Raw genomic sequence first — 12,518 nt, 5'->3', positions numbered from 1 at the left:
TCAGAGCAGGTTTTGGTAAGGATTGGTATTCTAAGTATATTTTTAAAGAAAATGATTGAGACATATTTTATGTTGGAAAATCAAAATCGCATTCCTAATTTGCCTTCCTTAATTAGCTTGCATGACAAACAAAATTTCAAATAGAGTTTAAAAGGGTACCCGAAGCTTCTGTGCCAGTGTAAATTGAAATCCGCATCTGCTCTGCCCGCGGCTTCTCCCCGCAAGCTTGTGATGGGGAAGGAGATGTGTTAGAACGGAACGCTGTGGAGCTCTCTTCTCCTGAGTGGCCTGTGCTCTGCTCACACTCCTTTCCTTTCAGTCCGGCAGGTCATTGCCTCGGAGCTAACACTGGTGCCACTCGTTCTCGGATTGACTACTTTTATATCTGAAACCGTTGCAGGCAAGGGTAGCCTCTCTGCCCCTGTGGTGTGAACCAAATCACTTGCCACCATCGAGATGAAAGCCCTTGACTCATTGAATTATGGTATTGGAGGAGAGAGGTGGGGGATGAGAAAGGATAAACTAAAGCTTTCCCCCATACCAAGAGCTGTTTATACCGCGGTTTTGTACAACATGGGGGGTGGGTCGTCTCATGGGGTTTGAGTTCGTAAGAATGGTCATGTGATGCTGTCCGCGCCGTAGGTTCCACGGACGCCAGGGCAGCGTGGTCACTGGCACATCCCTGAGGACCCGTGTTCTCTCCTTTCTGCTTCATTGGGAACCTGGGCAGGGCTATTGATGTCGGTGCTGAGGTCCTCACTTCTATAAATCTTTGCCAGAATTTGTTGGACTGACTGACAAATATGTGATGAGAAGAAGAAAAAGCTTTAAAATACCCAATATCAGTATTTCTTGGGTATGTTTCTAGACTTTGTTTCTTCTAGGGCATTAATTATTCATAGTATTCTCTTATCATCCTTTTTATTTCTGTAAGATCAGTAATGATCCTATTTTAATTTTTATTTTAGTTCCTTAACTTGTAAAAGCAAATTACTGATATAAGATTTTCCTTTTTAAATGGAGGCATTTACTGCTACAAATTTCTCTCAAAGCAGTGCTTTACTACATAAGTAAGTTTTGATACATTGTGTTTTTGTTTTCATTCCTCTTTATTTTCTAATTTCCATTGAGATTTCTTTGATTCATTCATTGGTTGATTAAGAGTGACAATTTTTAACAGGTGTTTTAGAGTTGTTTAATTTCCACATTTTTGTGAAATTTCCATTTTCCTTGTATTCTTGATTTTCAGCTTCATTTTATTGTGGTCAGAGAAGATGCTTTGTGTGATTTAATCATTTTAGTTTATTGAGACTTGTTTTGTGGCCTAGCTTATGGTCTGTCTTGGAGAGTTCCATGTGCCCTGGAGAAAAGGGTAAGTTCTGTTTGCTGGGCGGAGTGTTTGTGTAAGTCTGCTAGATCTAGTTAGTTCATTGTGTTCCGTTCTCCATTTCCTTATTGATCTTATGTCTAGATATTCTACCCATTATTCAAAGTGATGAATTGAAGAATTCAGGTATTATTATTGAACTATATAAGGAAAGGGGGAGAGAGAGTCATATACACACACACACACCAATTGGTTGTCTCCCGTATGCACCCCGACTGGGACCTGGGGTCAAACCTGCAATCCAGGTATGTGCCCTTGATCGGAATCGAACCTACGACCCTTCAGTGCAAGGGCCCTGGTGTGTATGTTTTCTTGATGAATGGACTCTTTTGTCACTAGATGTCGTAGCTTTTAACCATTTTGACTGAAAGTCTCTCTTGCCTGATATTAATATAACCACCCCTGTTTTCTTTTGGTTGTTTTTCACATGGAATATCTTTCTTCATCTTTCACTTTCAACCTTTTCTGTGCTTTCATCTGAAGTGAAGCTCTTGTAGACACATACAGTTGGATTATGGTTTTTTATCCATTCTGCCAGTCTCTACCTTTTGATTGGCTAGTTTAATCCATTTACATTTAAGGCAGTTACTGATAAGGAAGAACGGCTGTTTCACTATTTTCTGTCTCATTTCCTCTGTTACTGCCTTTTTTGTTTGTTTAATTGATCTATTGTTTGTGTACTTCTCATTCCGTGTGTGTGTGTGTGTGTGTGTGTGTGTGTATTTTACAACTTTAATTTTCTTTTTCATCCTCACCCGAGGATATGTTTAATTTTAGAGTGAGAGGGAGGGAGGAGAGAGAGAGAGAGAGAGAGAGAGAGAGAGAGAGAGAGAGAGAGAGAGAGAGAAAGAACACCGATGTGAAAGAGAAACATTGACCAGCTGCCTCCAGCACATGCGCTGACTGAACCCTGACTGGGAATGGAACCCACAACCTTTCAGTTTATGGGACAATGCTCCAAACCACTGAGCAACACCAGCCAGAGCTTTTGTGTATATATTTTTAAAAACCCTTCCTCAAGAAGTGAGGATATTTTTCCCATTGATTGTTTTTTTTTTTTTGTTTTGTTTTGTTTTAGAAAGAGTGGAAGGGAGGGGGGTGTAGGAAAGAGAGGAGAGAGAAACATCCATGTGAGAGAGAGACATCGATTGGTTGCCTCTTGCATGAGCCCATATATATAATTGATTTTTTTAGAGAGGAAGGGAAAGGGATAGAGAGTTAGAAATATCGATGAGAGAGAAACATCCGATCAGCTGCCTCCTGCACACCCCCTACTGGGGATGTGCCCGAAACCAAGGAACATGCCCTTGACTGGAATCGAACCTGGGACCTTTCAGTCCTCAGGCCGACACTCTATCCACTGAGCCAAACCGGTCAGGGCGCAACCCTACTCTTGACCATGAATAGAACCCAGTGGCCCTCCAGTGGGCAGGCCGACCCTCTAACCACTGAGCCAGGGCTGCGTACATTTAGAGTCATAATTTTTCAAACTTGGATTCTCCCCTATTCCTGCCTCCATCACCCTGTTGGTTCAGAGGTACATAGTGCACTTTTGTTTATGATGGGCGGTTTCTATACAAAATGTAACATGTACAGTTTAGTATGGAATAGAATTTTCCAGGTAGAGCTTACTATTCTGAGTTGTCTCCAGATCTCTCTTGTGTACAGCCTTCAGATGCAATTCTTCTGTTGTATGTCAGTAGCATGTGTTCCAAGGGTTTGGTTACCCTTTGCAGAATGAATAGTATCTCCCTCATCTGGAACCTCCCTGAATAACTTAGCGTAAAGCTAATACTTTCTTAGCTTTCTGTCTGTGCACTCACTGCCTGTCCTGATTGATTTTCTCTTATCACCTCTCTCCACACTCACTCCTTAATACAGTCAGTGCCCCTGTCTGAATTTGTACGCATGGAAAGGCAGCCACATTTTCCTTTAAAGAGAAATGATAATCATTTAGTTATATTTGGATCTACTGCAAGATTATTTTGGCCTGGTGGGGTGGCTCAGTGGTTGAGCATCGTCCCAAGCACTAGGAGGTCACGGTTTGATTCTCGGTCAGGGCACATGCCTGGGTTCTGGGCTCGATCCCCAGTAGAGGGCGTGCAGGAGGCAGCCCATCGATCAATGTTTCTCTCTCATCTATGTTTCTATCTCTTTCCCTCTCTCTGAAGTCAGGAAAAACATATTTTCAAAAATTATACTTATTTTGTAGGCTTTGCTTGTAATAATCTTTGTGTCAGAGCATTGAACCTGTCTTTATATTTAAGTTCATCCCTGAAAGGATGTATTTTTTCATCTGTACAGTGTGGGAAATTTTACTCCATGATTATTTTTTCAGCACAGCATTTTTCATATCTTTATTTGAAAAGAGCATAAAATAGAATTTGATAGCACATGGTGGAGACTCATTTACTCTAATGCAGATCATTATTTATCTAAAAAGAAATGTTTCAGGAAACTCCATACTGTTCTCCACATTCCCACCAGCAGTGCACGAGGCTTCCTTTTTCTCCGCATCCTCGCCAGCACTTGTCGTTTGTTGATTTGTTGATGATAGCCATCCTGACAGTTGTGAGGTGGTACCGCATTGTCGTTTTGATTTGCATCTCTCTGATGATCAGTGACTTTGAGCATGTTTTCATATGTCGCTAGGCCTTCTGTATGTCCTTACTCCATGAATTTCACAAAAGTGAGCTACTTTTATTAAAAGCAAAATCCCACTCCTCTCACTCCCCCACTTCAAACCCATCTGCTTCTGATACTCTTTCACCTGGTTAGACACAATTCTCTAGTCAGTCGGTCCGTGGACTGAGATTTCCGTAAAGGAGTAGAAGGTGACGTGAGGGACAGAGCTTGTGGTCTGTCTGCCAGGTGTTTTCCCACGGAAGGAGGCCAGCTCCTGCATGCCTGGCTGTCTGGGCTTCCGTGTTTCCAGTTGAAGGGAGGGACTGCGGTCTTGCCTTGTCTGGGGTTCACTGACGATGTTATCATTTGTCTAGGTCAGTGGTTCCCAGCCTTCTTTCAGCCATGCCCCCCTAAGCATCTCGAAAATCCTGATCCCTCCCCTTGTGACATATAATTCTTATTATTCAAAAAGTGAACTTCTGTTCATATGGAGGAAGCCGAAAAGGCCCTTAACTTGGTCTAAACAAGCTTCCAAAGAACACGGCATCCATGAAAGAGAAAAAGAAAAGAACGAAAGGACAGTGGAAGTCCTGAGGAAGACATCACTAAGAAATTGCTTAAAAAATAATAATATATGAAGTGACATGAAAAAGTAGCAAATAAAGTTTCAAAACATAGTAGAGAACTGAAATGCATAAATATGTCATAATATATATTTACATACTATAAATAAGACCCCTAGAGCCCTACGAAATGCAAAAAATTCAGTTAATAAGACATTCTCGAATTGCCCCCCTTAAAAATCAAACTGCCCCCTGTGGGGGGTGCCCACGTGGGAACCACTGGTCTAAGTCCTTGTATTTTTATTGCTAAGCCATACCCTGTGGTGCATGAAATCTTCTTTAGGCCTCTGGGTAGGCAGGAAGGAACAGGGTGAGATTGGGGTACTGTTGTTGAAATAAGGTCGGGGACTCCGGAGGAGAGGAGAATGTCCTCATTTGTTTTGTGTGTGGGAGAGTGTAGTAAGGATGCATTCATGAAGCCAGAGGTGGCTTTAGCAAAGTCGGGGAGAGAAGAGGAATCTCAGCATGGGAATGAGATTGGGTGAAAGTTTAGAAAGTCTCTGTCCCTTTTTAATTTACCGTTTGTTGTCTTTTTAAAGTAACCTATCTCCAGTATATCTAATACAAAATTATAAAGATGAAGTATTTAAGAAACCGCTCGTTATTATGTGTATACTAGAAGCCCGTGCACCAAGTTTCGTGCAATAGACCTTCCTTCACCTGGCTGCTGGCACCAGTTTTCCTCTGGCCACCCGCCGATCGCTCCGATGCAGGGGGGGGAGGGGTGGCCAGAGGAAAACTGGTGCTATCCCCCAGTTCCGCCACCCGTGCCATGGGTCTTCCCGCAGCACTGGCAACAGTCCCCGCCCCCCGCTCCTCCTGCCAACCCAATCAGCCACCCCGAGTCCCGCCCCAGCCTCCCACCGGCCCAATCGTGGACGCAGCGGAGTGGTGGTTATTTGCATACTTCCTTTTATTAGGTAGGGTCTCTATGGTTGACCTATAATGTATTCCATGTTCTATCTGTATTTAACTTAGAAAGCACTTGAGAATTCTTTTTGTTATTATACATGAAGTAAAATAAGTAGCACTAATACAGCCTTGTTCGTTACACTATGCAGTACTCCTGTGATCTAGTGAAATACCAACAATAAAAATTTAATTTAAAAAGAATCTTGGACATAGGCAGCCTCTCAGTCCCCGTTAATTGGATCAGTCATGAGCACGGGGTAAAACAAAGATGGGAGTGGTGCTGTACCCATGGTTTACAAGCCAGACCCTGGCTGTCGGACTGAATGTTTAGAAACATCCCAAGTTTCCAATTACTCAGTCTTCTGGTCCCTCTCCTGTAGCTTGACTTCTGAATCACTAGGTGAATGGAGGCAGGGTGTCTCACATACTGATGGGAAATGGCCCTCCACCACAAGTGTACACACTCCTCCATGCATTAGAGAGGCGGGGTAGGTCGTCGGATCATATGAAGGAAATAACAAAGTATTTAGATTGTTTTATACTCTGCGATATCAGAATAAATGAAACAACGTAAATTTTATCATTTTATGGATCAATTAAGGCATAATTATACTTCTGTTATGGCTGTCATTTATAAAGTGTACTAGAGGCCCGGTGCATGAATTCGTGCACAGGTGGGGTCCCTTGGGGTGGCCTGCGGGGATCAGGCCCCAGGCTCCCAGCCCCCAGCCTCACAGCCCTGCAGGCCCGCCTGGCACCCCACCTTGGCCTGGTGCCGCCCCCTCACCTGCTCTATCATCCCACCTGCGGGGCGATCAGCTGGGCTCCCTCAGCTCCCCCCCCCTGCCCCCGCCACTGCTGCTGGTGGCCATCTGTGGGGCAATTGGTGGGGTGATCGAGTCCCCGCTTGCCCCCACCTTGGCCTGGCGCTGCCCACTCACCTGCTCTGCCATCCCACCGCGGTCCTGCTCTCGTTGGGGCCCACTGGGACCCGCAGTACCTCCACTGCTGCCTGCTGCCAGTACCCTGTCGCCAACACCTGCCATGTTCCGCAACACCCCCTGGTGGTCAGCGCAGTCATAGCAAGTGGTCGAACTCCCAGTCGAACAATTTGCATATTAGGCTTTTATTATATAGGATTATATAGGATATTTAATTTATTTTACTGTAGGTCTGTCCAAGTTCATAGCTTAAGGCAAGCATGTCAAACTCAAAGGCAAAACAGGTCAAATAAACAAGGTTTAAGTTTATGTGGCCGCAAAAGAAAACAGAAGCTTCAATTTTCATAGAAACGTAGGTTTATTTCGATAGAGACAAAGGGATAAAATAAATGAGTAATTGTTAACAAAATAATAGAACATTTTAATAAAAATAAATATTTTTATTGAACATTAACTTACCAGACACTGAATAACTGCACAAATTAATAAGCATAATGCAAATAAACCTATTTTTCTTTTCTGAAACCGGAATATTTCCTGTTGCACACACCAAACAAGTCAGTCCAAGACTAATGACATGGCCATCGGCTGCTAAAATATTCGCTGCTGGTATTAGTGGAGAGAATGGTGCGCCTGCACGTAAGGCGTGTGAGTGAAATGAATGCAACACGATTAATCAGTCATTAGCGAACGTTGTAGTTCTTTATTAATTATGTATAACAGGATATTGTAAAACTTGTCACTAAATTTTTATTAAACGTTTCTTACATCCCGTTGCATTGGCTGGACCACAGAAATATCGTGGTGGGCTGCATGTGGCCCGTGGGCCGTGCTTGGCTTAAGGGAATCCTCAGAACAGGGTTTATGATCTGATGTTCGCCATCTTCTCTCCTGCTGTTAGTCTGGTGGGCATTGTATTCACGTGACAAGGTTAGAGCAATCCAACGATGGAAACAGGGTGATGACTTTCATCTCTGGTCTGTTTGCCAGTGAAGCGATTGTTTTGTTTTTATCCTTCACAGGCCTGAGATTTAATTAATCATATTAAGGTCTGCTCAGATAGGCGGTAATTTAACTAAAAAGATTTAGATTACAGTTAAATGCTACACTCTGTTGCTTTCTACTTCTTGTTAGGATCGTCTTTGGCTTAATCCCCCCACCCTTTCCCAATGAAGCTTACTAGGAAAACTCTTCAAAATTTAAATGCTTAATCATTTCTCACATTTTAAGAGTAATTAAAGTTTTTTTTTTGTTACGTTTGTTTCACAGAAATTAAAATATTACCTCTGAAAAATTACTGGCCCTGTTGTATATTGCTGTTCCTGCCGTTATCTGATTTGTAACAAGACCTAACGTGAATGTGTTGCCTAGGACCATCATAAGACTCTTTTTATTTCTAGATGAGTGAAAATTACATCCTGTCGAGTGATACCAGGTCACAGCTCAAATTTCTCGAAAAGCTGGATCAACTGGAGAAGCAGAGAAAGGACTTAGAAGAAAGAGAAATGCTACTGAAGGCAGCCAAGGTGAGGCCCGCCTGCCTGAGTGAGCACGCCTGGCCAGGAGGCAGAACCGGGTTCCTCATTGGTTGACGGTCTTGGTTTTACGAGCTTCAGCTTTCTCTCCAGGATTTCTTTTGATAAAATTTCTCACACCCAGATGGAGGGTACAGTGGCTTTCATTTAATTTAGTTTAATGAGATACCTCGTTCTCAATTTCTGTGTGCCTAGCATCACCCCAGCAAATGTCTTATACAATGTTCACGGTGTTTTTAGCTATATGATTGATCTATGCCAAGCTCGTTGAAGTTGAGAGGAAAATTGGGAAGGTAGACAGGCAGGGTGTGGGTAAAATTAAGAGTAATTAGGATTTTATGGAACAAAATGTAGGATTCCAGAAATGGGTTAGAGAGGGAGTAAGAGAACAGGTGACGCTATTATTTCCTCTTCCCTGTTGAACGTCGCCTGGGCTGCTGGTGCGGGAGGGAAGCTCGCCCACTGCAGTTGGCACCGGTGCCCACCGTTCTGTCCCGCTCGGGGCCTTTGTGCGTCGCCTCCGAGTTGGACACTAGTTTTGTTTTGAATTTTAAACACCTTAGTTTTAGTTTTTAGCATTCTTGGCAGCCACCCCTTTTAGAGTATTTGTTCCTAATTACATTGGAATCGCTTTTCAGAAATAATTTTTTAAAAAAAATTATATCATGCTCGCCAAAAAGTTGCCCGAACTATATAAAGAATGCTCATCTCCTTTACCAAGATTATTTTTTATTTTTATTTTTGTTTACAGTATTACATGTCTCCTTTTTCCCCCATTGACCCCTCCCCAGCCACTCCCACCCCCAGGACAAGCCCCCACTCCCCCAGTGTCCGTGTCCGTGGGTTATGCTAATATGCGTGCATACAAGTCCTTTGGTTGTTCTCTTACCTCCTCCTCCCGGCCCCTCCTCCCCGCCTTCCCTCTGACGTTTGACGGTCTGTTCGGTGTTTCTCTATCTCTGGATCTTTTTTTTTTTTTCCTGTGTGGGAATTTGGAGGCTGGCCAATGGTAAATTATGTTCAGTGAGACAGCACTAGGCCTAACCTACTCTTCTCCTGCATGATGTTCCACATTGCGCTTTTAAAATAGATATATTTTTATTGGTTTCAGAGAGGAAGGGAGAGAGAGAAACATCAGTGATGAGAGAGAATCATGACTGGCTGCCTCCTGCACACCCCCTTACTGGGGATCAAGCCCGCAACCCAGGCATGTGCCCTGTTTGGGATCGAACCATGACCTCCTGGTTCATAGGTCGATGTTCAACCACTGGGTGACCCTGGCCAGGCTTCTACTTAATTTTTTTTTTTTTTTTAATTACACTTTCTAAGAGAGAGAGAGAATTGGTTTGAAGCTAGTCAGGGTCTTGATTTTAGTAGTCCCCCTGCCCCTCCCTCCCCGCATCCCCCAAATGGTTTTACCCTAAAGATTAGCCATTGTTGATTGTTTTCATTCCTTTAAGCCAACAGTTACCCTTCTTTTCTTCTCCTGCGTCCACACCATGGCGTTTTAGTTCTTCGTGCCCTGGCGGGAGCAGCGTCCACTGGACCTGCCTGACATTGTTAGCATCATGCTGGGTCGGAGCTCCGGGCTGGAGCTGCAGCAGCCGCCGGCGATAGGGGGGCCGCGGGGGGGGGGGGGGGGGGCGGGGAGCGGTGAGGGGGAGAGTGCACAGAACTAGACTGAGGCATTTCCCCTGGAGCTCAGGTTTTCAATCACAAGAGAAAATTGTCATTTATTAAATATTTAACGGCAGCTATGGTGTTTAGATGCTTGTAATTTCTATTAAATTTTCTTTTCCTTTGATAGAGCCGTGCCAATAAAGAAGATCCAGAGCAGCTGAGGCTGAAGCAGAAAGCCAAGGAGGTAGGACTTCCGAGTTCCCGTGTTTGCTTTGTGTTGGGGCGGCTGGCAGCTCTCCCCTGGCATCGCGTCAGGGCCGCCTTGGCCGTGCGTGCCGTGTGCGAGGCCTGGAGGACGGGAGCCGCCGAGGGCAAGGGCAGCGCTGGAATGAGGTCAGGGCGGTGTGCTTGCTCTCCGAGGCACTGGCGTCCGGGCTGGGCCGCCGGGAAGGGCTCTTTGTGGCTCCGGCACCCTTGGAGGGAATAACGGGGATTAAGGGGAAAAGTAACTTCTGAGATTTAGCATCTGGGCCTGTACAATAGGCTCCATTTTTCCAGGGTAATTGTCGTTTTGTAAATCTGATACTGCTTCTAATTCTTTGGCTGGGAGGCGGTACTGGGATTTAGTTTTAAATGGAAAACGCCTCTGGCTTTTAATTTTCTGGGCCCAGCAGTTTTCTGTTCTGGAATGGAGCCCTTGTTTCACACAGTTCATGTTTAGCTGCAGGGGTTTAGTTTATAGCTCAGACTGGTTAAGCTTTTACTCCCAGAGGCCTCTGCATAGCAACTGTAGAAATCAACAAATAAGTTCATTTATGTCTGCAGCCTCCTCTCAGTAGCTGACTTTTTACATTTCCCAATATCCATTTCCTGACTTTTCTAGCCCCAGAGAAAAAAGCTCCACTAATTGGAGCTTATTTTAATTGAGCCTTAATATTGGATCTCACTGGAGTTGCCCCCAGAGCTGCAGAGAACAGAAGGAAATGAAAGTACCTGAGGTTGAAGCTGGTGTGTGTGTGTGTGTGTGTGTGTGTGTGTGTGTGAAATTTTTCACTTGACCTACAGATTCTTTTCCCTGCTGAATAAATCATCAAGCCCGTTCACATTTCTGATTAAGGATCTGACAGCAGACAATAAGAAAGACAATCGAGGTATGAGACGTGTGATATGAAGCTGAAGAAATTGGTTTCTATAGTTACTTGACTGATTTCATGCAGTTGTAAGGATCTTGGTGCTAAATAAGAGTGATTTCCTGAGCCACCTTTTTCCTTAACTGCACCTCTTCAACTATGAAATTTGTTTTGCTTAACATCGCTGCACGCGGCTCCGAGGGGCCAGCAGCAGCAGGTTACTCATGAAGGTTCTAAAGGCCCTGATTGTTTGGGTTAATGTAGGAGCTGAGGCAAACAATTGGAAATCTAGTAAGACTCTTACAATCAACGTGGGCTTTTTACACTCAGGTAGAGAAGGAAAATACACGAGCTCTGAATGGCAGGGTTTCTGGATTGGCGTGAGGAGAACTGGAAGGGAGACATTAAAGAGAATTGAAACCAGAAACATTTCATTTCAACAGCAAAACATTTCTCATGCTCACGTCTTTCCAGTGGAAAACTTATGTAAAATAGTATCTGAAAAAAGTAATATGAGAACTCTTCCTATAATCCTTTATCAGCAAGCTTGGCTTGGTGATAGATTATTTGGGGATGGGCAACTATTATTGCTCTGAGCCATGGGTATCCCTCTTTGTTTTAATTAAGGATTGATAAGATGCTTATGCCCTTTCTTTCCATTGTATCCCTGTAATGGAAAATAATATATCATAAAGCTTACCCTTTTATCCTTCAAGATCTTATCCTGCCTGTTCCTCCTTCATAAACATCTGAACTTTTCCCGCCGTTTGTGTGGGATGGTTTTGTTGGTTTGTTTTTTATATTGTGTATAATTATTTCCTGAGAGATGAATTGGTAGGTAGCATTTTTTTTTTAATTTGTAAGAGTAAATGTGAACAAACAGTACTTCTCCTAATGAGAGCAGGTGGTACCAAGCTTGTATGTCCCCTCTCCCTTGCCACCTTCGTTTAGTTCTTTTTCCAGGAGATTAAATGAATTCAATATAATTTCTTTCCAAAATATTTTGCAAGTGTTCTATCTTGGATCTACTTGATTAAAAAAGAATCAGATACCCTGGCCCCATTCCAAGAACAGAGCCACTCTGTGTTAGCCGCACATGTTGGATAAAGTAAAACATTGTCATTTTGTCTTCCCCTGACCCCCGGAGCTCGTACTGCCTTGAATGTTCTAAGGGCCTAATTCAGAGTCCAGCACAGAGGGATGCCATACTTTGTTTAGTTGCAGAAATCACTGACCCTCCCTTAATAAAATGGAGTTGAATTGTTCTCTTATGGTCATTTGTCAGGTTATCATTTGGGATGTGCTCATGGTTATCACAGTGGTGTAAAGCAGAAAGCTTCAGTTTCTGATTTTTTTTGGGGGGGGGGGTGGTGAGACACATTTTCTCGGTTCATTTGTGAACATTAGCACAGATTTCTTAGAGCTCCTTGATTCAAAACTGCTCTGCTTTCCTTTCCCACTACCCACCGGCTGGTCCTAGGAAAGAGGTTAGTGGCTGCATTTTCTGAACACAGGACTCGGAAGAGCTGTTTAGAGAAGTTGAGGCTTTATTGTTGCTAGGAAGTGTGTCAGCAACGATGTCGGTCACATCACTATGAAGCCACACCGTGAATCCCCTCCTGCATCATTCCATGGGCCACGTTGGCTTTCGCCTGGTGAGGACGAGAGTTGATCTGGATCGTCTCCCTGTGGTCCCTTCTCTCATGCGGCTTTAGCGGCTGTCATTTCTTCTCGCCTTCTGGATG

General features: G+C 43.8%; 1 protein-coding gene across 1 annotated transcript in view; it reads left to right on the top strand.

The window, feature by feature from the left end:
- TAF4B (TATA-box binding protein associated factor 4b) overlaps positions 1 to 12,518 on the top strand; it is a 54,655-nt gene that overhangs the window by 28,075 nt on the left and 14,062 nt on the right. The window contains exons 12-13 of the mRNA XM_054724312.1: positions 7,889 to 8,014; positions 9,831 to 9,887. Coding sequence (XP_054580287.1) covers positions 7,889 to 8,014; positions 9,831 to 9,887 — 183 coding nt within the window. The remainder of the gene's footprint in view (positions 1 to 7,888; positions 8,015 to 9,830; positions 9,888 to 12,518) is intronic.

Source organism: Eptesicus fuscus, chromosome 12 (genome assembly GCF_027574615.1).
Source record: "Eptesicus fuscus isolate TK198812 chromosome 12, DD_ASM_mEF_20220401, whole genome shotgun sequence".
Taxonomy (NCBI): Eukaryota; Metazoa; Chordata; class Mammalia; order Chiroptera; family Vespertilionidae; genus Eptesicus; species Eptesicus fuscus.
Note: the sequence above shows the minus strand (reverse complement) of the source record. Positions and strands in the feature narration are given on the sequence as shown.